The 27,669-nt window shown below is 41.3% G+C and overlaps 2 protein-coding genes across 14 annotated transcripts in view; both read right to left on the bottom strand.

The window, feature by feature from the left end:
• LOC147716990 (myosin light chain kinase, smooth muscle-like) overlaps window positions 1-27,669 on the bottom strand; it is an 828,743-nt gene that overhangs the window by 446,951 nt on the left and 354,123 nt on the right. The window lies entirely within an intron of this gene.
• Window positions 2,765-3,700, bottom strand: LOC147716991 (uncharacterized). The gene has a single exon (XM_086920468.1). It carries the CDS (start codon window positions 3,698-3,700, stop codon window positions 2,765-2,767), a length of 936 nt encoding a protein of 311 aa, XP_086776594.1.

Genomic DNA, 27,669 nt, shown 5'->3' with positions numbered 1-27,669 from the left:
TAGATCATTGTTAGACTGTAAATGCTGGATGTATGTACCGTTGCCACGGGTTGTTATGTTTGTTCCTCAATTACATGTGATCACTGATGATCTCTGTAAACTGCATATGTTTTAATAAAAAAGCTTTAATAAAAAATAAAAATAAAGTATACATGTAGATAGATTTTCAGGTTCAAACACTTGATACATAATAGAAGAAAAACTAGTGTCAGAAAATATATACACTGCAAAGCATCTTTGATGAAAACATAAATCACTCAAAAGCACCAGAGGTGGCAGGAACAGGCGAAACTGACGGCAATAGAAACCTGAAACAAACTCTATTCCACTATAAGAAGTTGTGCAAAAAGGAAATAAATAGGAGCTGGGAGGGGATCTCACTGGAAAATTATATTGAAGTGGGGATAGTACCAAGAGGACTTCACATCCTCATAAACCCCACCTACCAGAATCCCCATCCCAAATTAATATAGGAATGGTCATCTCTCATGGCTGGAACTTGCAAGAATATGCTTGTACTACTATCAAAGTGTGCAGCTATAGAGTGAGCTGAAGTGGAAGAGGAGTTGAAGAAACTGAGGGAAACACTTGATCAGCATACCGCAAAAGAAGAAGCACAGAGATTCATGAAGGAGCTAGAGGTGAAATTGACAAAATTGATTATGCTACAATTACGGGACATTCTTGTAAATAATCCGGACAACCCCCTCGAACATTCTGTCCATTTGTGACATTGAGGGACTGGCTACTCTGAGGGAGTTTAAATTAGAGGGGAGGGACTGGGAAGCAGAGAGAGAATTACTCTGCAACTTGGGTATTGAGATTGACAGAAGAAGTCGGAATTACTTCAAACTCAAATCCAGGTATACCACAGTAACTCCCGGTGACAATATCGATTTATACCATGAGGTTATTCTCCGTGATCTCCTGAGACTATGGCAGAAGAGTGATAGCTAATATACTAACTGGCAGATGCATCAACGAAAATGCCTCCCGGTAAAACACCGAATCGGTAAAACGGGCCGATACCGAACGCAAAACCAGAAAATGGTATGCATCAAACAAGAAATCGGTAAAAAATAAAGAATCGCTAAAAACCCCCCCGCGGTAAATTACCGAATCGCAAACCAGACAATCGGATTTACCGAACCCCAAAGCTGACTTCGGAAATACCGACTCGCTATTAACGAATCGCAATGGTATGCATGAAAAGTCGCTGTTACCGAAAATCCCTAAAATCGCTATTTAGCATGAGCAAAATAAGGGGAATCACAATCAGGAGGTAAAGTAAACTGAAGGACAGAAAAAAAATTAAAACCCCATCAGCAGGTGCTGACAATCAGTAACCCTTCATAAATGCCCTGGGAAACCCCACATGTCTATCAAAATGGCTGCCCTCTACGTGCTTGCTAGGAGGAGGAGCATCAACGCCCAGGCCCAGCGCAGGAGGATGATCCAGGACAGGATCTTCAGGGTGCGCATCACTTTGCTGGGGCAGATGGAGGAACATGTGTAAGACAAGTATAGACTCAACCGTGCCATGATAATGCGCCTAATAGCAGACCTGGAACCATTACTGCAGCACGAGACCCGTAGGACCAACGCCATACCAGCCCATGTGCAGGTCCTATGCTGCCTGCACCTGCTTGCGTCTGGAAGCTTCCAGGGGGTAATAGCTGAGACTGGAGGCGTGTCGCAAAGTGCTTTATCGCGCTTCTTCCACCGGTTCCTAGAGGCCATGCTGACATTAATTAATCTCCACATCACCTTCCCCACAACCCCCCAGCAGCTGACCCGCACCAAACGGGAATTCTACCAGGTGGCACAATTCACCCATGTCATAGGTTGTGTTGACTGCACGCATGTCCCCATCTGTCCTCCATCAGCCACCGCATACATATACCGCAACCGGAAGTCATATCACTCTATTAATGTGCAGGTGGTGTGCAATGCCAAGTACATAATTACGGACCTTGTAGCCCAATTGCCCGGGAGCACACACGACGCCTACATATTCCGTCACTGTGGCCTCCACAGGCGCCTGATCAACGGAGAATTTGGAGAGGGACATCTACTAGGTACATATATATGCATCATCGTACTTTCCATCCACTCCATCCCCTCATGTATATTTTCATTCATTCTGATTACCATTCTCTCCCCATCCTGCAGGTGACAGCGCATACGCATTGCGTGAATATCTCCTCACTCCCTATCTCAACCCAGCCACACCGCAAGAGCAGCGCTACAACAGGGCACACATCAGCACAAGGAATGTGGTTGCGCGTATATTCGGCATCCTCAAGAGCCGCTTCAGAATACTGCACAAGACTGGAGGTGCCTTGCAGTACGACCCAGTGACCTGCTGCCAGATCATTGCTGTGTGTGCCATCCTGCACAACATTGCCACATGCAGGGGGATACCCATAGAGGTGGACGGAGAGGATGAACTACGTGCACAGCAACCACCCCCCCAACACCGACAGGCGCATGTGCCCAACAAAGCTGAAGGGCAACGGAGGCGGACATACATCACACGGAATCATTTCTGAGACAGGTAAGAGAGTGACTGGACAACAGGATCAGATTTGCAAGGGTTTAATGGGCATGGACACCTGACTGGTGCAGATATACGTAACACAAACATGCTGCTGCTGCAGTTAAAGTCAAACTTAAATTGTCCCTTCTCATAACGGGTGATGCATGCAGCACTTTAGTCTGGCCATGGTTACGTTACCAAGGACAGTGTGACTTTGCCACATGTTCACTTCCGTTTGCCGCGTACCCCCAGTCTCTTGTCCTGTGACTCCTCGGCTTCTACACGATGGGAGTCTGTGGCAGTTGAATTGCGCCCACTGCGCCTCCTCCCGCTGGTCTCCGACAGGGAGACGCTGCTGACACTGGAGGCTGCCTCACTCCCCTCTTCCGCTCCCAGACTGCTGACACTGGCTGACCCAGGCTGCAGTTGCTCCACTACAGTGGTCACCCTCTCAAGGGCCGTTGCCACATCCCCACAATAATGACGTAGGTCCACTTGCAGGGACACGGACCTGCGGGACAGCACAGCCGTGCTGTTGCACAGCTTATTGATGGCCTTGTTAGTTGATGTCACTGCCAGCATGATCTGCCTGTGACGCCGGCGCTCACTTTGTTGGCCTGCGACTACGGCACGTGTCAGTTCTTGCAGGCAAACCTTGATTTCATTGTTGCCGGCAGCTACGGCAGTGGTGTGCTCACGCACAGCGTCAGTCATGTTGCCTAGTTTGTTGCAAGGTTTGGTCATGGAGAGTTTCATGGCACCCATGTGTCTCCCCTGCAGGCGCTGGACACGCAGCATCCGGGTCTCTACAACTCCGTACCCTTCGGACAGATCGACTGGTCTTGCAGCAGCCCGACCCGGGGGCACAGTCCTCTGCCTGATGCACTGTTGTGCTGCAGTTTGGCTGGTTGGAGTGGCAACAGCCTGGCGTGAAACATTTTGGGGTGCTGAACTGTGATCCGACTCCATCACGGGCAGGGAGGGAACATCTGCTCTGCGGCTCTGCGGAGTGGCCTGCACTGGTGGTGGTGGTGGTGTCTTGGACCACGAGGATGGAGGTGGTGGTGGTGTTGTCTTGGACCGCGAGGATGGTGGTGGTGGTGTCTTGGACCGCAGGGATGGTGGAGGTGTTGTCCGCCGTGGTGGTGAAGGGGAGGACATGGCTTCAGCTCCATTTGAGCACTCCGCATCTGACAACACTGGCGTCTCAGAGATGACGAGGCGGGCACTGTCATCAGAATCGATGGGGGATGCATCTGTGTGTGAAACAGAGCATAGTCATTATCATGGTATAGTATGTGAAAATAGCTGTGGCATCTCACAATAAATTACTTTTTCTGAATGACATTTGGCCCTTTGCTACTATATTCATCTCTGGGCTCTGGCATGCACCCATTCATATATTAACTACAACTCCCATGGTGCAACACAGTGGTGAGGGTATGTGTGTAGGGCAACGCTACATGTGCACTGGGTCTGGCATGGGGGATTGGGCAGGGACTTAGTACACGCTGCATTGTTACGCTGCCATGCTTCTTACCTTGTCCTCCTTCCGCAGCACCAGAGGTGTGCAGACGTGTGACCCCCACAACAGCTTCCGGTTCTATGGTGGACTCCACTAGATCCTCCAGGGCTGTGTTAGGCCTCACATTGGCTGAGCCCCCTCCTGTGCCAGCAGCATCCTTGACCCTCTGCGCAATCTTCTCCTTGGCCCTCTTACGCAGGTCATACCAGCGTTTTTTTAAGTCGTTGATGCTGCGGTGGGTGACTCCGCAGGCATTTATCTTGTCCTTGATGCGCAGCCACAACTTTCGTTTTTCTGCCTCTGGCACCTTCAGCGACAACTTCCCAAACAGCCGGTCATTGTTGCTGGTCACACTCTCTATTAGGATTTCCAGCTCCTTATCAGAAAACTTGCGTTTTCGCTTTCGGTATGTGTCCTTTCCCTGCTGGGGGGCCTCCTTCTCCATCTTGTCCTGCTTGCCTAGTCCTGGTTGCTACTGGTTCTGTCTGGGTCCTCAGCTCCTGTGCTCTACCTCCTCCTCTGTGCTACTCCGACCACTGAATGCAGCGTGGCTGTCCTACTTCCTGGTTGTGATGTCATCGGCCTGCTTCCGAAGCGTCGCGTAATTTTCTCGTCTTCGTTAATACCGAAATTGCAAATACCGGATTCACTAATACCGATTCGGTATTTGCTAACTCGGTATTTGCTACTCTCGCTGACGTACTTTCGCAATTTAATAGCGATTTTTAGCGAATCGGTAATTTTTACCGAATAGTTTGATGCATCGCGGTTTGCATGTCCTTAATAGCGATTCCTTATTTTTCGCTATTACCGACATGTATTACCGATTGTTGATGCATATGCCCCTAAGAACTTAACCTGAGGAGAACAAGCGGCCTTGGTTTCTCTAAAAGAATCGAACAATTTTATAATTAAGCCCTCAGAAAAGGGGGGTAATGTGGTATTGTGGGACATCAACAAGTGCAGGAGAGAGGCCAAAAGACAATTGGACTTTTCTAACAGTTATGTGAAAAACAATGGCGCTATGTATGTCCATGTTATGATATTGTACCCCAGTATGCTTTCGATCTGGCATGAGAGGGGACTGTTAAGCTCTGATGAGATGCAATTTTTGTTTGTCAAGAATCCCATGGTTCCATCTTTTTATATGTTGGCCAAAATACATAAACGTGACACGGGCCCACCTGGAAGGCCCATTGTCTCGGTCAACAACTGCCTCTTGGAGAATACATCTATTTATTTAGATTACTTTTTGGGTCCTTATGTTCTGAACATACCTTTCTATTGCACTGACAGTATGGATTTTATCTCAAAAATACAAAACAATCCATGGAAGTGAGATTACGTTCTTGCCACCATTAATGTTGTATCACTATATACTTGCATACAGCACGAGCATGGATTGAATGCATGTAAATTCTTCTTCAGGGACAACCCCTTAATCATGTACGACAACACCTTACTACAACTAGAGATGCTACATTTTTGCTTGGAGCACAACATCTTCCTCTACAAAGAACAGTGGTATAGACAGATAACTGGGACTGTGATGGAAAGTTGCTTTGCTCCCAGCTATGCCTGTTTGTTTATGAGGTGGTGGGAATAAGAGTATTTTTGATCAGAGGCTAATGAGGAGTGGCCCAAATGCCTGATATTGTGGACCCGATATGTAGACTACATTTTTGTTTGCTGGGATGGCCCGTAGGCAACTCTGACTGCTTTCCTTGATAGGCTATCAGATAATAATATGAATCTCAAATTCACTAGTAGAATAGAAACCAAAAATATTGATTTCTTGGATGTTAAAGTAGAAATAGTGGACGAAAACTTTAACACTAGCCTATTTAGAAAAGCAACGTGGACAATAGCATTTTACATGCTCAAAGCCACCATCCCACCAGATTGAAATGGAGTATCCCGTAAGGGGAATTTCTGAGGGCCAAAAGAAATTGCAGTACAGAAGAAGCCTTTCGGGCTGAAGCTGACAGAATGGAGGGCCGATTTGAATTAAGGGGTTACCCAGGAAAGGTTACCAGGACAGCTAGAGAAAAATCAATTGGTATTAAAATGGGACAGTCTGCTAAGACCCAAGAAGAGGAAAGGCAGTAAGAATTAAGTCAGATTTATTACCACTTTCAACTGTGAATCCAATGCAGGGAGTAAAATCGTGAGTGAACATTGGCATTTGATCAGGTCTGATTTGGTGATCGGTAAACTGGTGAGCCCTCAACCACCTATAACACACAGCGAGAGCAATTCTCTTAATGATTTGCTGGTACATAGCTACCCTAGGAGACAACAGGATTCAGCAGGTACCTAGGCGAGGGAGTTACCAGGTTTCTACAGATGTGGGAAATGAAAGACCTGTGCCCACAGTCCCAATGTCAAGACATGCATTTTGACTACAGGTAGAAAGATCAAGATTAAGAGTTTTATAAACTGCAACAGCGATTTTGTGGTATACATGTTGGTCTGTGTGTGTGGCCTATGCTATGTGGAGAGCACCATCTTCCCAGTAAAGAAAAGGATTTAATAACATTTTCGTGCCATTACGAATTGTGACAGCAGTTTTCCAGTGGCACGGCCTTGTAATCAGATGCCTGGGCCTAACAGTGACCAAATATCATTCTTTGGTGTTGACGGGGTTCCAGTGAATCCGCAAGGAGGTGACTGGGAACGGGCACTGAGGAAACTGGAATCTGAGTACATAATCCGACTGAACAGCAAACACCCCAATGGTCTTAATCAGGATGAGGGACTGCATGTTTGTGTAGACCGTCATATGCTTTTCTCCTCCTTCCTGATTCAATGTGGATAGATGGTCAAATTGAAATGTATTCCATCTACTGTTGGACACTATTAATTTCAACGCATGTCTAGACAACACTAGGCCCCTCACCACTATAACGAACATTGAAGAGGAAGCAGTCATCCATAGTTGGCTTAGCTCCGCTGTCAATGTATGCCTCCCCCAGAGAAAGAAAAAGTATAATTCGCACCACCCACCTGCCCTGTGGTTTACTGAATCACTTAAATCGGAAAAAACCATATGCAAAAACTTAGAGCGGCGGTGGCGCACTCACTATGATCCCTGCACTAAGCTATTGTATAGATCAGCCCTAACTAAATATCATGCACTCTGTAACACGGCCAGGGCAGAATATGTCAATTTAACCATTTTGAATGCACATAATCGCCCCAGAGCACTTTTTAAAGCCATGCAAGAACTTTCTGGGGCTACTTGCCAACCAAAAGCCCCATGTTTGGATTCCGCACAATGCAATGCTCTGGCTGAATTCTTCATCAACAAAATTGATAACATCTATGCTGGTTTCGATGACCCGACTCCGTCCCGCACAGCATCTGCACTCCCCAAACTGGCTATCCGCACTGAACATGTTTTACAGGACCAAACTCCCAGCAACACCAGTCAGCATTTAGCAACATGGGACCCTCTCAATATTTCCACATTACGCGATATCATCAGTAACATCAAATCAGGTTCTCCTATGGATCCTTTTCCCCCACAAGTTCTACAAACCTTGGATACACCCACCCTCAATCTCATTTTAGAGCTTCTTAATACATCCCTAAGGGTAGCCAAGGTTCCTAATGCATGGAAACATGCTATGATAGTACCTTTGCTGAAAAAGGCTAATGCAGATCCAGAAAATCCTTCCAATTTCCGCCCGATCTCGCTTCTCCCGGTCTTTTCTAAAATTTTAGGAAAACACATCAATATACAACTCACTAAATATACTGTATCAAGGAACCTCCTCCACAAATCTCAGTCTGGCTTTAGGGCAGGATTCTCGACAGAATCAGCACTTCTAGGTGTCACCGAGATTATACGCAGTCAGGTTGACAATGGGGAAACCGTGGCACTCATTTTGCTCTACCTAAGTGCCACATTTGACACGGTTTCCCATACCATCCTTCTCAACACCATTCAATCCTGCAGTATTACTGGACCTGCTCTTGAGTGGCTCGCGAACTTTCTCTATGATAGAACTTTTCAAGTCTTCTCCCCCACATCTGTTTCTAAAATACATAACTCACAGTACGGTGTCCCTCAAAGCTCCATCCTGAGCCCCCTACTTTTCAACCTGTACATCAGTCCCTTAGCCACCATTGCGGAACAAGCTGGGCTTACTATTTACTCATACGCTGATGATACCCAGCTTATCTATTCACTTTCCGCCAACGCACACTCTAACCCATCTTCCCTTTGCTCTGGACTCAATGATATTGCCAAATGGATGCATGAAAACAAGCTTAAACTTAACGAGGGAAAGACCGAACTCCTCCTTTTTGGTAACAATGCAGCTCTGTGGGGCCCACAACACTGGCCATCCCAGATGGGTCCTCTTCCTTCCCCCTCTAAAACTGCCCGCAACCTTGGCATCATTTTTGATGGCCAAATGTCCATGAAGCAACAAGTGGTCAGAGTTGCTACGACCTGTTTCACTATCCTAAAGTGGCTCAGGAAGATCATATGGATGCTTCCTCAGGACACACCAAAAACCGTAGTCCAGGCTCTTATAACATCTAGACTGGACTACGGCAACATCCTGTACCTAGGTGCCAGCAAGGAAGTAACAAGGAAACTTCAGATGGTACAAAACGCAGCGGTTAGGTTACTTTGCAAACTGCCTAACAAATCCTGCACATCAACCCCCTTACGAAACCTTCACTGGCTCCGAATTGAAAGTCGCACAAAGTTCAAAGCCATGTGCTATATGCACAGAATCAACTCAGGCAGGGCACCACCCTATCTTAGAACTCTAGTTCACCAATACTGCCCTTCACGTGTCCTCCGTTCCTCAAACCAGCACAAGTTTCAGGTACCTAGGATAAAGCGAGCTAGAATGGGCGGACGTTCCTTTTCGTACCTAGCGCCCTCCCTCTGGAATTCTCTCCCCCATCACCTTTGCACAGAACCCAGCTACCTCAAATTTCGCAGGGATCTAAAAACATGGTTGTTTAACCAATAGGCTATTCTCTACTCCAGGCCCTGAGTCTCACTTTGCTAGGTCTTTTTTCATCCTGTCCATAGCGCCGGGAAACCTCCGGGTAGCTGCGCGCTCTATAGATATAAATATAATAATAATAATAATAATAATAATAATAATGTTTCTCCTGTTCTCTGAGCGGTGGATCACCCACGACTTTTATGTCTGTCAAACGCCTAGAAATTTCCAATAATTTCCATCTTATTCTCCCCCCTTTCTCTTTTTTTTCTCCCTCTGTCACTGAAGTTTTCCATCTATATATGTCAGTCTTCATGGCAATATTGCACTAAGCTCTTTTAGACAGAAATAGGACTCTTATGGAATACGGAGGTGGTAACTTTGTGATCTTTTATGACTCTCAACCTGTTAGCTGGTCCAATACGAATATAGTATAGACTTGGTTCCTTGTTTTTCTTTTTGTATTGAGCCTTAGCTTCAGTGAAAAAAATCTTTTGCACGAAAATAACACGGAACCAATTTTTATTTTTATTGGCTGTGAGAATATTATTTGTATACCTTGTGGATTAGCATGCCAAATAGCACTGACAGAGTTCATGATTGTTTATAACTTATGGGATATAAAGTCTCATCATAACTACTTGCTCATTAATATAGCACGTATGACAAATTGAATTTGATTGAATATGATTTGTTTTGAATTGATATTGAAATCTACCTAATCAGAATGCATCATTTTATTATTATTATTATTATTATTAATATTATTATTACATTTGTACAGCGCACAGATACCCAAAGGTTTCCCATCGCTAGAGAACACAGAAGGATAAAAGGCTATGGCACAAGAGTGGTAGGGGGACTACTAATTGAAAAGCCAGGTTTTTAAGTCTTTGCGGAATTTGAGTTAGTGTTGTTCAGTGCGTAAGTGATTGGGAAGATAGTTCCAGAGTGAGGGAGCCAGATAGGAAAAGGAGCGTCCACCCATTCTGGCTCGTCTGATCCTAGGTACTTGGAACTTGTGTTGACTGGAGGATCGAAGAAGGCGGGAGGCGATAATGGTGCACTAAGGTCTTTAGATAGTGGGGTGCTGTACCGGAGTTGATTTTATTTTTGTGAAGTAACAAGGGCCCCCTGGTAAGGATAAAGATCCTGGGTCAGGGAAAAACGTACAATTTGAAGGTATCAACCCAGGCTGTCTTGTGAGCAAAACACTAGCTATGCCAAAACATTATAATATACCAAAAAACAGTCAGACTATAACACAACAATAAATTTGATATCAAAAATAATTGGTTTTAATTAAAAAAGATTAGTTTCACAAATGAGTTTTGTATACATGATGAATTAATGCAATAAAACAGATATTCTTTATAAATAAAACATATAAGTTAAAACCAGAAGGCGAAACCAAAGGCCCAATCAGAAACAAGTTTCAGGAGACAGCTTAAGTCGTGGCTGTTCTCGGAGCATCTATAAGTTGCAGACTCCCAGCTAGCTTTCTTGTCGAGCCCTCACAGCGCCGGGACGCCTCCTAGTTGAGGCAGCTGTTCGCGCTTTATAAATACTAGTATTATTATTATTATTATTGATGTTTATCCTATCTAATATTGGTGAGGCTGTGGTCTGTCAGTCAACGCGTTTCGACACGTCGTGGTGTCTTCATCAGGACAAAATTATGTGCAACCAAATTTTTCTAGAGAGAACAGAACATTTTTAGTTCTTATTCACATTTACAAGAGTGTTATAGTTCTTATATATACACTTGATTATTAATGTCATACAGAAAATTCACGATTAAATTATTCATGTTCATTTAAGATTAAGACAAAAACACATCTTTTATGTACATAGCATTAGTGTAGAGAAATCATTTTTTCATGGAGGTACTATGTTGAGGAGATATTATCAATCTGGTTAAAGATTAATAATTAACATCACATTAGCGTCAGTGTCACTCTTATTGGAACTTGACTGTTTAAAAACGGTATATCCATTGTTTTTGATAAATCATAATACAGTACCATATTTCAGTCTGATCTTATTCACTAGATAGCATATGATTCTCTTATTATTGTTATGCATTTACTTCCGTCTCTTAAGTCTAATGTGCATCAACATTTTTTTCTCTCTCAAAAGTGCCCTTCTCCCAAAGCGGCAAAAGTGGATAAAAGAAATATAGAAAAGATAGGAAAAAGCTTTTCTAAAGATAAGAAAATACAGTCCTATTTTCAGTTTACCTATTTTCCCAAAATGTGCCCTCTTTTTATAATGTCCTATAAGGCCTGTCTACCTATGCAGTTGTCTATTGCGTCATAACCATTACCAGCGTTATGAAGGATCTATACATTACATGCCTAGAGATCAAAATTAGGTTATACGTTTACCAATGTTAGGGTTACCTGATGGAACTTAGTTTTATCGCTCTTTAAATCTCCAAATCCGTCCACAAAGAGTGAGGCACCTCTTATAATTCTATATTTTGCGGCATGTGAAATCTGAAAAAGATCCAGTCAACATGTCCAAATCTTTCAGAATCCTTTATTATTTCATATGAAAACATTCTCTGCCTAAGTAGCATAATCACAATATATTTGTCAGCATAATTTTGTGTACCTGTATCACTAGATTTCACTGCTCCCTTCTCACTTCCTGTGGACCAAATATTCTTTTTAATGCTTTTCACTTTAAGGTCACGTGTCTCCTGTCGAGAAAATATAATATCTCTCTAAAAATTGCCATCTAGCATGTTATTTTTACAAATGAATATTCATTGGTTTACAAACAAAATGTTTCTCACCGCTAAAATAATTTCAGGGTTTTGCAGTGGAACACGTTGTGCCAGTAGCTAAGGTTGATGAGGAGTCGCGGGCTCAAACAGAGTTTATATTCATTCTTTTGAAAAAGAAGAAATAGAGAGCGCTAATTAGTGTCTACCGTTTTACAAAAGATTGATTACCACGCTGTGCCTGCTGTCTAAAGGTCGCACAGATTCCTACCTTTTAGTGTTTATTTTCCTTTTTTCTTTTAACGGCTCGTTTGCAAGGAGCCCTGTTGTTATAGCGCGTGACAGCCGAAGGTCTGTCTCGGCTGGATTCGGCAGTAACGTTAAAAGGGCATACACTGTTGCCGCGATTCAGAGTTCTACTCCCCTTAATACGAGTCTCTGGAGATAAAACAAAATTAGAAAAAGGGAGGTATATTAATTTACCATATGCGGGTGAAATTACTTCAGGATTAGTGGGCCAGCGGGGAAGTTCTTACCTGCAAGGCGTTCGCTCTCGTCTAAAATCAATCAGGTACCGGCTGGTTCGTGAAGAAGTAGGAATTTGTCAGCCGCCCTGTGATTGGTATTTATGCGATGTGCACATGACATCATCTATGCATAGGAACGCCCCTATTTAAAGTTATAGTGATAGTCCAAAGGACTTTCAGGAGACTTTCTTTTATATCTATACATAGCAAAGCCCCTGAATAAAGCTGTAGTTATAGTACAAGAGACTTTCAGGAGACTTTCTTTTATATCAGACCAATTAAGGTGTATAGTGGGACTTTCTTAGCTTCTATATATTATTCTTGTTAGGGGCAACAAAAAACGCTAATTATAATGGAGTTAATAATTTGATTCATTTTAAGAAAATGTCTTAAATACTGGTACATGTATGTCAATCATAAAGGAAGTAGAGCCAGTTTCTTATTTCTTTGAGTGAGCTCAGTCTTTCCCTGATTGTCGCGTTTTACCAGAAGAGTGTCTATAAATTGATTTTTACAATTTTTAATTTTCTTACAATTATCTAGGATGAACAAAACAAGAGGTTTTATCATACCTAAAATAGAGGGCAATTACTTATATTATAGCGTTTTCCCAGGAACATTCCTGGTATAGCCCATTTTCAAATGTGTTGAGCGTAAAAATCCAGTATATTTCTCGTTTTTTTCTTATTTTGTCACCTCCTAAGTTATTTGGTGTGTGTATCTTCTCTAGAATCCGCCATTTTATTTCCTCAGGGGAATGTCTAAAATCTAAGAAGTGATTCACTAATGGTGCTGTAATCTTCTTTGTTTTAATCGCCGATCTATGCTCAGTTAATCTGGTCTTTATGGCTCTTGCTGTTTCCCCAACATATCCTAAATTACAAGGACATGTAATTAGGTAAACTACGTTTTGCGTATTGCATGTCCATAGGTCCTTTGCTTGTATCTTGACATTATTAAGGGTCATAGTTTCTCCTTTATGAATGCTATTACAAGATTTACATGAACCGCAACCCGAGGTACCTTTTATTGGGTTCTTATTATCAACAGATCTTTGCACAAAAGGTGAAACCCCTGTCGTTTTATGGAATCTAGAGCGGACAATTTGATCCTTAAGATTTTTATTACGCCGATGTGCATACATAGGTTTCGCCATTTTTGGTTGGGTCTTATCGAGATTTAGCAAATGCCAGTTGGAGTTGATTACCTGCCTGATAGTAGCGTCAAGAGTTGAATGTTCAGTTATACAGACCAATTTTGGATCTGTTCTTGACTTTTGTGAATTTAAAAGGGCGTCTCGATCATAGAACCTGGCTCTTTTATACGCCTCTCTGACCAGGCGATGAGGATAACCTCTTTGGATAAATCTCCTCTTCATGCTCTCTGATTGTAGATCAAAATCTCTTAGGTTGGTGCAATTGCGCCGGACTCTAAGGAATTGGGAGAAGGGGATACTGTTTTTCTGACATTGCGGATGGAAACTCTTGAAATGTAACAAGGTGTTCCTGGCGGTCGGCTTCGTGTATAGATCCACTCCCAGTACACCTTCATTGTTCTTAATATAGATGTCAAGGAATTCCACCTTGTTTTTGTTGGTATGGGCAGTAAATCGCAAATTTTCATCTGCTGCGTTCAGCCACAAGAGGAATTCCTCTAGAGTCTGTTCCCCATTGGTCCACACAAAGAAAATGTCATCTATGTAGCGAAACCAATGGGAAACAGACTCGAAAAAAGGGGCCATCTCATTGAAGATGTGTTTAGCTTTGAATGCAGTCATATATATATTGGCTATGGAAGGAGCCATAGAGGCTCCCATGCTGACTCCCTTCGTTTGGAGGAAACGATGTTCTCCAAATTCAAAGAAATTCTCTTTTAATACCAGGGTTAGACATTCCTTTATAAAACTACTAGAGCATGGAATCTGGTACTTCTCAATGAACCACATTGTTGTTTCTATAGCTCCTGTTTGAGGAATGTTACTATATAAGGACTCAATATCAAGAGTTACTAAGATGTCATTCTGTGGGTTAAATTGTAGGTTTTCAACTTTTTTTAAAATCTCACCCGTATCTTTGATGTAGGAGGGTGACAGGGAGATGTATGGACGTAGTATGTTATCTAGGTATTTAGAGATCGCTTCCAAAGGGGTTCCTATTGTTGATACGATAGGGCGATAAGGTGGATCTTCCTGATTTTTATGGACTTTAGGTAGTCCATATATACACGATATCTTTCTATCTGATTTGTTTAAAAATTCAAATTCTTTTTTATTAATGATTCCTGCAATAAGAGCTTTGCTAGTTATTTTGTTAATGGTTCTCACTATCCTTTCTGTGGGGTCCAACTTGATTTTTTTATAAAACGTCTGGTCATTTAACATCTCCAGCATTTTTGTTTCATATATTGCCGTGTCAATTAGGACTATTCCTCCCCCTTTATTACTACTCTTAACCGTAATGGTTTCATCATTCTTTAAACTATTTATAGAGTCATGTTCTTCTCTTGAAATGTTGTATTTCGGTTTAGGGATAAACCTTAAAGTTTGGTCAAGTTTGTTCAATACTGCTTTTTCAAAAATCGCTATTTCAGGACCTACCTGTTCTAAAGTTGGTGTGAATGTGGATGGTAGATATACTATGTTTGGAGATATGTTTTCTAATGATAGAGGGTCATTGTCTGTAAAGAATCTTTTTAGCCTAATCTTACGAAAGAAAGCATGAATGTCTCGATATAATTCGAAGACATTAACCTGGGCATGGGGGACAAATGACAGACCTTTGGACAGAATTGAGAGGTCTGAAGGAGCTAGATTGTGTGAGGATAGATTAAATATCGGGATTACATCCCGTTCCTCCAATACTGCTTGCTCCTTGTTTCCAGATATTGCTGAGGCTCCTGAGCATACTGATGGGTCTGATAATTGCCTCTTGTGGGGTTCTGGAATTTTACTCTTCTCCGGCCTCCTCTCCCCCCTCTGTTCCCTAAAAAAGGTTGGCGATTGCCTCTTTGGTTATTTCTTGGGTCAAAAGGTCTTTCATCATGATAACCCATACTACTTTCTTCCTCTGATTCTGGGTCTGATGAATCAGAGAATGTATTGATCCTATGTTGGGTATCTTATCTTGGTGTACCCTGTTGATATTCTGATTTGAAAAAACCTTCTACAATGTATGGGTATGTGCGTTCCAGACTGTAGAACCTTTTATCTTTGGCGAACTTCTCCTCTTTTCTTTTTTTAAGATAGTCTGAAAAAGAAGCCATATCTTTTTTTATGATGTCAAGTTGTTTATTTGCCTCTTCCATTGTGGTTGATTTTTTAATCTTGTCTTCTAGTTCTTCGATTTCCTTTCTTATTTCTGTTGCTAATTCCTTAGATGTAGATATTATCAGGATCATTAAATCTCTGGAGCAGCGAGTAGCTATCATACTCCATTTATTGAGGAAAGTTTTAATATCAACAAACAAACCTGGAATGTTTCTGACTCTAAGTCCTAGTGGAATTATGCCATGCTTTAAATAATTCAACATAAATTCCCCATGGGCTTCTATCCTTATCAATTTCTTTTGTAGATTTAATAATTTATTTGTATCACTATTATTCAGAGGATTACTTGTGGAGCCATTCCCAAATGCTGCACTAGTACCTACCAGAGTAGCGAAATCGTCATCTGAGAACCCAAAGGTCTGGAATTGGGCCATCAGTTTTGTTTGAAAATATACAAGTTCTGTAATTGATTTATAGGTAAGAAAAATAGTAAAAAGGGAGAAAATGGGAGAAGAGAACAGGCGGTAAAAAGATGAAAGATAGTACAAACTTTTATACTTTAGTAAACCTCCATTGCAAAAGGTCCAAATAGAAACAAAAAGTTAAAGCCCCATACGGAATTACCGTGGGTAGAAATTTTTGTGAAGTAACAAGGGCCCCCTGGTAAGGATAAAGATCCTGGGTCAGGGAAAAACGTACAATTTGAAGGTATCAACCCAGGCTGTCTTGTGAGAAAAACACTAGCTATGTCAAAACATTATAATATACCAAAAAACAGTCAGACTATAACACAACAATAAATTTGATATCAAAAATAATTGGTTTTAATTAAAAAAGATTAGTTTCACAAATGAGTTTTGTATACATGATGAATTAATGCAATAAAACAGATATTCTTTATAAATAAAACATATAAGTTAAAACCAGAAGGCGAAACATTGATGTTTATCCTATCTAATATTGGTGAGGCTGTGGTCTGTCAGTCAACGCGTTTCGACACGTCGCGGTGTCTTCATCAGGACAAATTATGTGCAGCCAAATTTTTCTAGAGAGAACAGAACATTTTTAGTTCTTATTCACATTTACAAGAGTGTTATAGTTCTTATATATACACTTAATTATTAATGTCATACAGAAAATTCACGATTAAATTATTCATGTTCATTTAAGATTAAGACAAAAAACATCTTTTATGTACATAGCATTAGTGTAGAGAAATCATTTTTTCATGGAGGTACTATGATGAGGAGATATTATCAATCTGGTTAAAGATTAATAATTAACATCACATTAGCGTCAGTGTCACTCTTATTGGAACTTGACTGTTTATAAACGGTATACCCATTGTTTTTGATAAATCATAATACAGTACCATATTTCAGTCTGATCTTATTCACTAGATAGCATATGATTCTCTTATTATTGTTATGCATTTACTTCCGTCTCTTAAGTCTAATGTGCATCAACATTTTTTTCTCTCTCAAAAGTGCCCTTCTCCCAAAGCGGCAAAAGTGGATAAAAGAAATATAGAAAAGATAGGAAAAAGCTTTTCTAAAGATAAGAAAATACAGTCCTATTTTCAGTTTACCTATTTTCCCAAAATTTGTCCTTTTTTTATAATGTCCTATAAGGCCTGTCTACCTATGCAGTTGTCTATTGCGTCATAACCATTACCAGCGTTATGAAGGATCTATACATTACATGCCTAGAGATCAAAATTAGGTTATACGTTTACCAATGTTAGGGTTACCTGATGGAACTTAGTTTTATCGCTCTTTAAATCTCCAAATCCGTCCACAAAGAGTGAGGCACCTCTTATAATTCTATATTTTGCGGCATGTGAAATCTGAAAAAGATCCAGTCAACATGTCCAAATCTTTCAGAATCCTTTATTATTTCCTCTGAAAACATTCTCTGCCTAAGTAGCATAATCACGATATATTTGTCAGCATAATTTTGTGTACCTGTATCACTAGATTTCACTGCTCCCTTCTCACTTCCTGTGGACCAAACATTCGTTTTAATGCTTTTCACTTTAAGGTCACGTGTCTCCTGTCGAGAAAATATAATATCTCTCTAAAAATTGCCATCTAGCATGTTATTTTTACAAATGAATATTCATTGGTTTACAAACAAAATGTTTCTCACCGCTAAAATAATTTCAGGGTTTTGCAGTGGAACACGTTGTGCCAGTAGCTAAGGTTGATGAGGAGTCGCAGGCTCAGACAGAGTTTATATTCATTCTTTTGAAAAAGAAGAAATAGAGAGCGCTAATTAGTGTCTACCGTTTTACAAAAGATTGATTACCACGCTGTGCCTGCTGTCTAAAGGTCGCACAGATTCCTACCGTTTAGTGTTTATTTTCCTTTTTTCTTTTAACGGCTCGTTTGCAAGGAGCCCTGTTGTTATAGCGTGTGACAGCCGAAGGTCTGTCTCGGCTGGATTCGGCAGTAACGTTAAAAGGCCATACACTGTTGCCGCGATTCAGAGTTCTACTCCCCTTAATACGAGTCTCTGGAGATAAAACAAAATTAGAAAAAGGGAGGTATATTAATTTACCATATGCGGGTGAAATTACTTCAGGATTAGTGGGCCAGCGGGGAAGTTCTTACCTGCAAGGCGTTCGCTCTCGTCTAAAATCAATCAGGTACCGGCTGGTTCGTGAAGAAGTAGGAATTTGTCAGCCTCCCTGTGATTGGTATTTATGCGATGTGCACATGACATCATCTATGCATAGGAACGCCCCTATTTAAAGCTGTAGTGATAGTCCAAAGGACTTTCAGGAGACTTTCTTTTATATCTATACATAGCAAAGCCCCTGAATAAAGCTGTAGTTATAGTACAAGAGACTTTCAGGAGACTCAAAGAAATAAGAAACTGGCTCTACTTCCTTTATGATTGACATACATGTACCAGTATTTAAGACATTTTCTTAAAATGAATCAAATTATTAACTCCATTATAATTAGCGTTTTTCGTTGCCCCTAACAAGAATATTATATAGAAGCTAAGAAAGTCCCACTATACACCTTAATTGGTCTGATATAAAAGAAAGTCTCCTGAAAGTCTCTTGTACTATAACTACAGCTTTATTCAGGGGCTTTGCTATGTATAGATATAAAAGAAAGTTTCCTGAAAGTCCTTTGGACTATCACTATAGCTTTAAATAGGGGCGTTCCTATGCATAGATGATGTCATGTGCACATCGCATAAATACCAATCACAGGGCGGCTGACAAATTCCTACTTCTTCACGAACCAGCCGGTACCTGATTGATTTTAGACGAGAGCGAACGCCTTGCAGGTAAGAACTTCCCCGCTGGCCCACTAATCCTGAAGTAATTTCACCCGCATATGGTAAATTAATATACCTCCCTTTTTCTAATTTTGTTTTATCTCCAGAGACTCGTATTAAGGGGAGTAGAACTCTGAATCGCGGCAACAGTGTATGCCCTTTTAACGTTACTGCCGAATCCAGCCGAGACAGACCTTCGGCTGTCACGCGCTATAACAACAGGGCTCCTTGCAAACGAGCCGTTAAAAGAAAAAAGGAAAATAAACACTAAAAGGTAGGAATCTGTGCGACCTTTAGACAGCAGGCACAGCGTGGTAATCAATCTTTTGTAAAACGGTAGACACTAATTAGCGCTCTCTATTTCTTCTTTTTCAAAAGAATGAATATAAACTCTGTTTGAGCCCGCGACTCCTCATCAACCTTAGCTACTGGCACAACGTGTTCCACTGCAAAACCCTGAAATTATTTTAGCGGTGAGAAACATTTTGTTTGTAAACCAATGAATATTCATTTGTAAAAATAACATGCTAGATGGCAATTTTTAGAGAGATATTATATTTTCTCGACAGGAGACACGTGACCTTAAAGTGAAAAGCATTAAAAAGAATATTTGGTCCACAGGAAGTGAGAAGGGAGCAGTGAAATCTAGTGATACAGGTACACAAAATTATGCTGACAAATATATTGTGATTATGCTACTTAGGCAGAGAATGTTTTCAGAGGAAATAATAAAGGATTCTGAAAGATTTGGACATGTTGACTGGATCTTTTTCAGATTTCACATGCCGCAAAATATAGAATTATAAGAGGTGCCTCACTCTTTGTGGACGGATTTGGAGATTTAAAGAGCGATAAAACTAAGTTCCATCAGGTAACCCTAACATTGGTAAATGTATAACCTAATTTTGATCTCTAGGCATGTAATGTATAGATCCTTCATAACGCTGGTAATGGTTATGACGCAATAGACAACTGCATAGGTAGACAGGCCTTATAGGACATTATAAAAAGAGGACAAATTTTGGGAAAATAGGTAAACTGAAAATAGGACTGTATTTTCTTATCTTTAGAAAAGCTTTTTCCTATCTTTTCTATATTTCTTTTATCCACTTTTGCCGCTTTGGGAGAAGGGCACTTTTGAGAGAGAAAAAAATGTTGATGCACATTAGACTTAAGAGACGGAAGTAAATGCATAACAATAATAAGAGAATCATATGCTATCTAGTGAATAAGATCAGACTGAAATATGGTACTGTATTATGATTTATCAAAAACAATGGATATACCGTTTTTAAACAGTCAAGTTCCAATAAGAGTGACACTGACGCTAATGTGATGTTAATTATTAATCTTTAACCAGATTGATAATATCTCCTCAACATAGTACCTCCATGAAAAAATTATTTCTCTACACTAATGCTATGTACATAAAAGATGTGTTTTTGTCTTAATCTTAAATGAACATGAATAATTTAATCGTGAATTTTCTGTATGACATTAATAATCAAGTGTATATATAAGAACTATAACACTCTTGTAAATGTGAATAAGAACTAAAAATGTTCTGTTCTCTCTAGAAAAATTTGGCTGCACATAATTTTGTCCTGATGAAGACACCACGACGTGTCGAAACGCGTTGACTGACAGACCACAGCCTCACCAATATTAGATAGGATAAACATCAATGTTTCGCCTTCTGGTTTTAACTTATATGTTTTATTTATAAAGAATATCTGTTTTATTGCATTAATTCATCATGTATACAAAACTCATTTGTGAAACTAATCTTTTTTAATTAAAACCAATTATTTTTGATATCAAATTTATTGTTGTGTTATAGTCTGACTGTTTTTTGGTATATTATAATGTTTTGACATAGCTAGTGTTTTGCTCACAAGACAGCCTGGGTTGATACCTTCAAATTGTACGTTTTTCCCTGACCCAGGATCTTTATCCTTACCAGGGGGCCCTTGTTACTTCACAAAAATTTCTACCCACGGTAATTCCGTGTGGGGCTTTAACTTTTTGTTTCTATTTGGACCTTTTGCAATGGAGGTTTACTAAAGTATAAAAGTTTGTACTATCTTTCATCTTTTTACCGCCTGTTCTCTTCTCCCATTTTCTCCCTTTTTACTATTTTTCTTACCTATAAATCAATTACAGAACTTGTATATTTTCAAACAAAACTGATGGCCCAATTCCAGACCTTTGGGTTCTCAGATGACGATTTCGCTACTCTGGTAGGTACTAGTGCAGCATTTGGGAATGGCTCCACAAGTAATCCTCTGAATAATAGTGATACAAATAAATTATTAAATCTACAAAAGAAATTGATAAGGATAGAAGCCCATGGGAAATTTATGTTGAATTATTTAAAGCATGGCATAATTCCACTAGGACTTAGAGTCAGAAACATTCCAGGTTTGTTCGTTGATATTAAAACTTTCCTCAATAAATGGAGTATGATAGCTACTCACTGCTCCAGAGATTTAATGATCCTGATAATATCTGCATCTAAGGAATTAGCAACAGAAATAAGAAAGGAAATCGAAGAACTAGAAGACAAGATTAAAAAATCAACCACAATGGAAGAGGCAAATAAACAACTTGACATCATAAAAAAAGATATGGCTTCTTTTTCAGACTATCTTAAAAAAAGAAAAGAGGAGAAGTTTGCCTAAGATAAAAGGTTCTACAGTCTGGAACGCACATTCCCATACATTGTAGACGGTTTTTTCAATCAGAATATCAACAGGGTACACCAAGATACGATACCCAACATAGGATCAATACATTCTCTGATTCATCAGACCCAGAATCAGAGGAAGAAAGTAGTATGGGTTATCATGATGAAAGACCTTTTGACCCAAGAAATAACCAAAGAGGCAATCGCCAACCTTTTTTAGGGAACAGAGGGGGGAGAGGAGGCCGGAGAAGAGTAAGATTCCAGAACCCCACAAGAGGCAATTATCAGACCCATCAGTATGCTCAGGAGCCTCAGCAATATCTGGAAACAAGGAGCAAGCAGTATTGGAGGAACGGGATGTAATCCCGATATTTAATCTATCCTCACACAATCTAGCTCCTTCAGACCTCTCAATTCTGTCCAAAGGTCTGTCATTTGTCCCCATGCCCAGGTTAATGTCTTAGAATTATATCGAGACATTCATGCTTTCTTTCGTAAGATTAGGCTAAAAAGATTCTTTACAGACAATGACCCTCTATCATTAGAAAACATATCTCCAAACATAGTATCTCTACCATCCACATTCACACCAACTTTAGAACAGGTAGGTCCTGAAATAGCGATTTTTGAAAAAGCAGTATTGAACAAACTTGACCAAACTTTAAGGTTTATCCCTAAACCGAAATACAACATTTCAAGAGAAGAACATGACTCTATAAATAGTTTAAAGAATGATGAAACCATTACGGTTAAGAGTAGTGATAAAGGGGGAGGAATAGCCCTAATTGACACGGCAATATATGAAACAAAAATGCTGGAGATGTTAAATGACCAGACGTTTTATAAAAAAATCAAGTTGGACCCCACAGAAAGGATAGTGAGAACCATTAACAAAATAACCAGCAAAGCTCTTATTGCAGGAATCATTAATAAAAAAGAATTTGAATTTTTAAACAAATCAGATAGAAAGATATCGTGTATATATGGACTACCTAAAGTCCATAAAAATCAGGAAGATCCACCTTATCGCCCTATCGTATCAACAATAGGAACCCCTTTGGAAGCGATCTCTAAATACCTAAATAACATACTACGTCCATACATCTCCCTGTCACCCTCCTACATCAAAGATACGAGTGAGATTATAAAAAAAGTTGAAAACCTACAATTTAACCCACAGAATGACATCTTAGTAATTCTTGAAATTGAGTCCTTATATAGTAACATTCCTCAAACAGGAGCTATAGAAACAACAATGTGGTTCATTGAGAAGTACCAGATTCCATGCTCTAGTAGTTTTATAAAGGAATGTCTAACCCTGGTATTAAAAGAGAATTTCTTTGAATTTGGAGAACATTGTTTCCTCCAAACGAAGGGAGTCAGCATGGGAGCCTCTATGGCTCCTTCCATAGCCAATATATATATGACTGCATTCAAAGCTAAACACATCTTCAATGAGATGGCCCCTTTTTTCGAGTCTGTTTCCCATTGGTTTCGCTACATAGATGACATTTTCTTTGTGTGGACCAATGGGGAACAGACTCTAGAGGAATTCCTCTTGTGGCTGAACGCAGCAGATGAAAATTTGCGATTTACTGCCCATACCAACAAAAACAAGGTGGAATTCCTTGACATCTATATTAAGAACAATGAAGGTGTACTGGGAGTGGATCTATACACGAAGCCGACCGCCAGGAACACCTTGTTACATTTCAAGAGTTTCCATCCGCAATGTCAGAAAAACAGTATCCCCTTCTCCCAATTCCTTAGAGTCCGGCGCAATTGCACCGACCTAAGAGATTTTGATCTACAATCTGAGAGCATGAAGAGGAGATTTATCCAAAGAGGTTATCCTCATCGCCTGGTCAGAGAGGCGTATAAAAGAGCCAGGTTCTATGATAGAGACGCCCTTTTAAATTCACAAAAGTCAAGAACAGATCCAAAATTGGTCTGTATAACTAAACATTCAACTCTTGACGCTACTATCAGGCAGGTAATCAACTCCAACTGGCATTTGCTAAATCTTGATAAGACCCAACCAAAAATGGCGAAACCTATGTATGCACATCGGCGTAATAAAAATCTTAAGGATCAAATTGTCCGCTCTAGATTCCATAAAACGACAGGGGTTTCACCTTTTGTGCAAAGATCTATTGATAATAAGAACCCAATAAAAGGTACCTCGGGTTGCGGTTCATGTAAATCTTGTAATAGCATTCATAAAGGAGAAACTATGACCCTTAATAATGTCAAGATACAAGCAAAGGACCTATGGACATGCAATACGCAAAACGTAGTTTACCTAATTACATGTCCTTGTAATTTAGGATATGTTGGGGAAACAGCAAGAGCCATAAAGACCAGATTAACTGAGCATAGATCGGCGATTAAAACAAAGAAGATTACAGCACCATTAGTGAATCACTTCTCAGATTTTAGACATTCCCCAGAGGAAATAAAATGGCGGATTCTAGAGAAGATACACACACCAAATAACTTAGGAGGTGACAAAATAAGAAAAAAACGAGAAATATACTGGATTTTTACGCTCAACACATTGGAAAATGGGCTAAACCAGGAATGTTCCTGGGAAAACGCTATAATATAAGTAATTGCCCTCTATTTTAGGTATGATAAAACCTCTTGTTTTGTTCATCCTAAATAATTTTAAGAAAATTAAAAATTGTAAAAATCAATTTATAGACACTCTTCTGGTAAAACGCGACAATCAGGGAAAGACTGAGCTCACTCAAAGAAATAAGAAACTGTCTCTACTTCCTTTATGATTGACATACATGTACCAGTATTTAAGACATTTTCTTAAAATAAATCAAATTATTAACTCCATTATAATTAGCGTTTTTTGTTGCCCCTAACAAGAATAATGGAAAGGGGCGACCATTCGGTCCCCCCGAACGTATGGCGGAGTACCACGATCCCCCCGGGAAGCCATCTTGGGCGGGAGGCGAGTCTCGGCTGGTATGCCCGAAGCGGCGTAGCCGGGGCGCTCCTTTTCCCGCCCTGGAGTGGGCTGGCCTAGACACTGACGCGGCCGGCCACGCCCTTCGGGGCAGGCAGGGGCGGGTTTACTCCCGCCCTGAAGACGGATAAAAGGAGCAACAAGCCAAGAGAGCATCCTCTTGTTCCTGTGCTCTGAAGCTGCACCTCCTCGCTGCACGTGAGCTCGAGACGGAACGAAGAGCCAATTTTGAGCGTGGTAATCTTTCTTTTTTGTCTTACAGATACTCTGTCGGAGAATGCCTAAGAAAGGTATGTATTTGGAGGATGGTGTTCATTTGTCCCGGGTGGGGAACGAGTTACTCATAGGAGACCTGATAGCTTGGCTAAGGACTTTATGACATGACCTTTAGGCAGGAGTGTTGTGGGGGGTCCGGATAGCCGGTCAACTATCCGGCCTGTGGCGGTAAGGTCATGATCGGTGAGCAGTAATTGGAAGATCCCTAGGGGTGGGCGTCACCCATTACGGATGGGAGCGCTCGAGGGAGGTGGCCATTGGCCCCTCAACGGGGAGGCGGTCCCTTCTAAGGATGGGCCGCCGAAAGGAAAGGAAAGGCGGTCAAGGCCCCTTCCTGGGTAGGAGGGGCTACAGCCCCCTCCTGGGGAATTTCCTGGGGCCAGGACATCTGCGACGGCAGATGTGGTAAGTTGTGTGGGGTTTGGGAGGGGGTCTACGCTACCTTCTAGATACCTCACACGAGTCCTCGGACGACCTTTAAATGGCGTCAAGTTTATTGGGGCCCCCGTCAAGTCAAGGGAAATTGGTAAATGCACTTGAGGTATGCCTCTGTGCGGTCGCCCCTCACAAGTGAGGGGGATATGTCTGGTTTAGGGATCTTGACACCGGTTATGACCTTGCCGTTGGCCCTTAAACGTTAGGATGTACAATTTCAATTTAAAGTTTTGTAGGATGTTAGATCGGCTAGGAGAACCTTTGTATTAGAGAATATGTTAAGGTTAGCCAAACATCGCAAATGTGGAAATGAAATTGTACATTAATATGAAACTGTTATTTTAACGTTTTAATTTTGTTTCATATTTTAATAAATACGGCCGGGAGGGTCACTCCCTCCCGTCTTCCAAAAAGTCCAGAACGTTTCCGGTTTCCCATCATTGGGGATTGTGTTGAGAGGGGGTGGCGGGTATCTCAGCCATATGGAAAGGGGCGACCATTCGGTCCCCCCGAACGTATGGCGGAGTACCACGATCCCCCCGGGAAGCCATCTTGGGCGGGAGGCGAGTCTCGGCTGGTATGCCCGAAGCGGCTTAGCCGGGGCGCGCCTTTTCCCGCCCTGGAGTGGGCTGGCCTAGACATTGACGCGGCCGGCCACGCCCTTCGGGGCAGGCAGGGGCGGGTTTACTCCCGCCCTGAAGACGGATAAAAGGAGCAACAAGCCAAGAGAGCATCCTCTTGTTCCTGTGCTCTGAAGCTGCACCTCCTCGCTGCACGTGAGCTCGAGACGGAACGAAGAGCCAATTTTGACCCACCCACCAGCCCCTGAGGACAGCAAGTGGTTTTGAATAAAAGTTGATGTGATAACACTATTTTTTGCAGGTTGTAATGATTATCGTGATACCTTTGAATATGCAATAAAAAATGGATAAATTGTAGTATGTTTTTTTGCAAATAAAATAATGATGCACTGTTGTTGACCAGTAATCATGCCTTTTATAAGTCGTAATTGTTACTGCTTTAGTAATTTAGTAATTTAGTAATTTAGTTAGAATTGTCGTATTTATTTTGGTCGGGCGGTAAGGTCATGATCGGTGAGCAGTAATTGGAAGATCCCTAGGGGTGGGCATCACCCATTACGGATGGGAGCGCTCGAGGGAGGTGGCCATTGGCCCCTCAACGGGGAGGCGGTCCCTTCTAAGGATGGGCCGCCGAAAGGAAAGGAAAGGCGGTCAAGGCCCCTTCCTGGGTAGGAGGGGCTACAGCCCCCTCCTGGGGAATTTCCTGGGGCCAGGACATCTGCGACGGCAGATGTGGTAAGTTGTGTGGGGTTTGGGAGGGGGTCTACGCTACCTTCTAGATACCTCACACGAGTCCTCGGACGACCTTTAAATGGCGTCGAGTTTATTGGGGCCCCCGTCAAGTCAAGGGAAATTGGTAAATGCACTTGAGGTACGCCTCTGTGCGGTCGCCCCTCACAAGTGAGGGGGATATGTCTGGTTTAGGGATCTTGACACCGGTTATGACCTTGCCGTTGGCCCTTAAACGTTAGGATGTACAATTTCAATTTAAAGTTTTGTAGGATGTTAGATCGGCTTGGAGAACCTTTGTATTAGAGAATATGTTAAGGTTAGCCAAACATCGCAAATGTGGAAATGAAATTGTACATTAATATGAAACTGTTATTTTAACGTTTTAATTTTGTTTCATATTTTAATAAATACGGCCGGGAGGGTCACTCCCTCCCGTCTTCCAAAAAGTCCAGAACGTTTCCGGTTTCCCATCATTGGGGATTGTGTTGAGAGGGGGTGGCGGGTATCTCAGCCATATATATAGAAGCTAAGAAAGTCCCACTATACACCTTAATTGGTCTGATATAAAAGAAAGTCTCCTGAAAGTCTCTTGTACTATAACTACAGCTTTATTCAGGGGCTTTGCTATGTATAGATATAAAAGAAAGTCTCCTGAAAGTCTTTTGGACTATCACTATAGCTTTAAATAGGGGCGTTCCTATGCATAGATGATGTCATGTGCACATCGCATAAATACCAATCACAGGGCGGCTGACAAATTCCTACTTCTTCACGAACCAGCCGGTACCTGATTGATTTTAGACGAGAGCGAACGCCTTGCAGGTAAGAACTTCCCCGCTGGCCCACTAATCCTGAAGTAATTTCACCCGCATATGGTAAATTAATATACCTCCCTTTTTCTAATTTTGTTTTATCTCCAGAGACTCGTATTAAGGGGAGTAGAACTCTGAATCGCGGCAACAGTGTATGCCCTTTTAACGTTACTGCCGAATCCAGCCGAGACAGACCTTTGGCTGTCACGCGCTATAACAACAGGGCTCCTTGCAAACAAGCCGTTACAAGAAAAAAGGAAAATAAACACTAAACGGTAGGAATCTGTGCGACCTTTAGACAGCAGGCACAGCGTGGTAA

This window comes from Lissotriton vulgaris, chromosome 5 (assembly GCF_964263255.1).
Source record: "Lissotriton vulgaris chromosome 5, aLisVul1.2, whole genome shotgun sequence".
In the NCBI taxonomy this organism is placed as follows: Eukaryota; Metazoa; Chordata; class Amphibia; order Caudata; family Salamandridae; genus Lissotriton; species Lissotriton vulgaris.
The sequence above is the reverse complement of the archived record's forward strand: the minus strand, read 5'-3'. Positions and strand labels throughout refer to the sequence as shown.

Bases quoted from the DNA above. Each gene is read 5' to 3' on its own strand.
- LOC147716991 (XM_086920468.1), bottom strand. From the start codon at position 3,700: ATGTCCTCCCCTTCACCACCACGGCGGACAACACCTCCACCATCCCTG.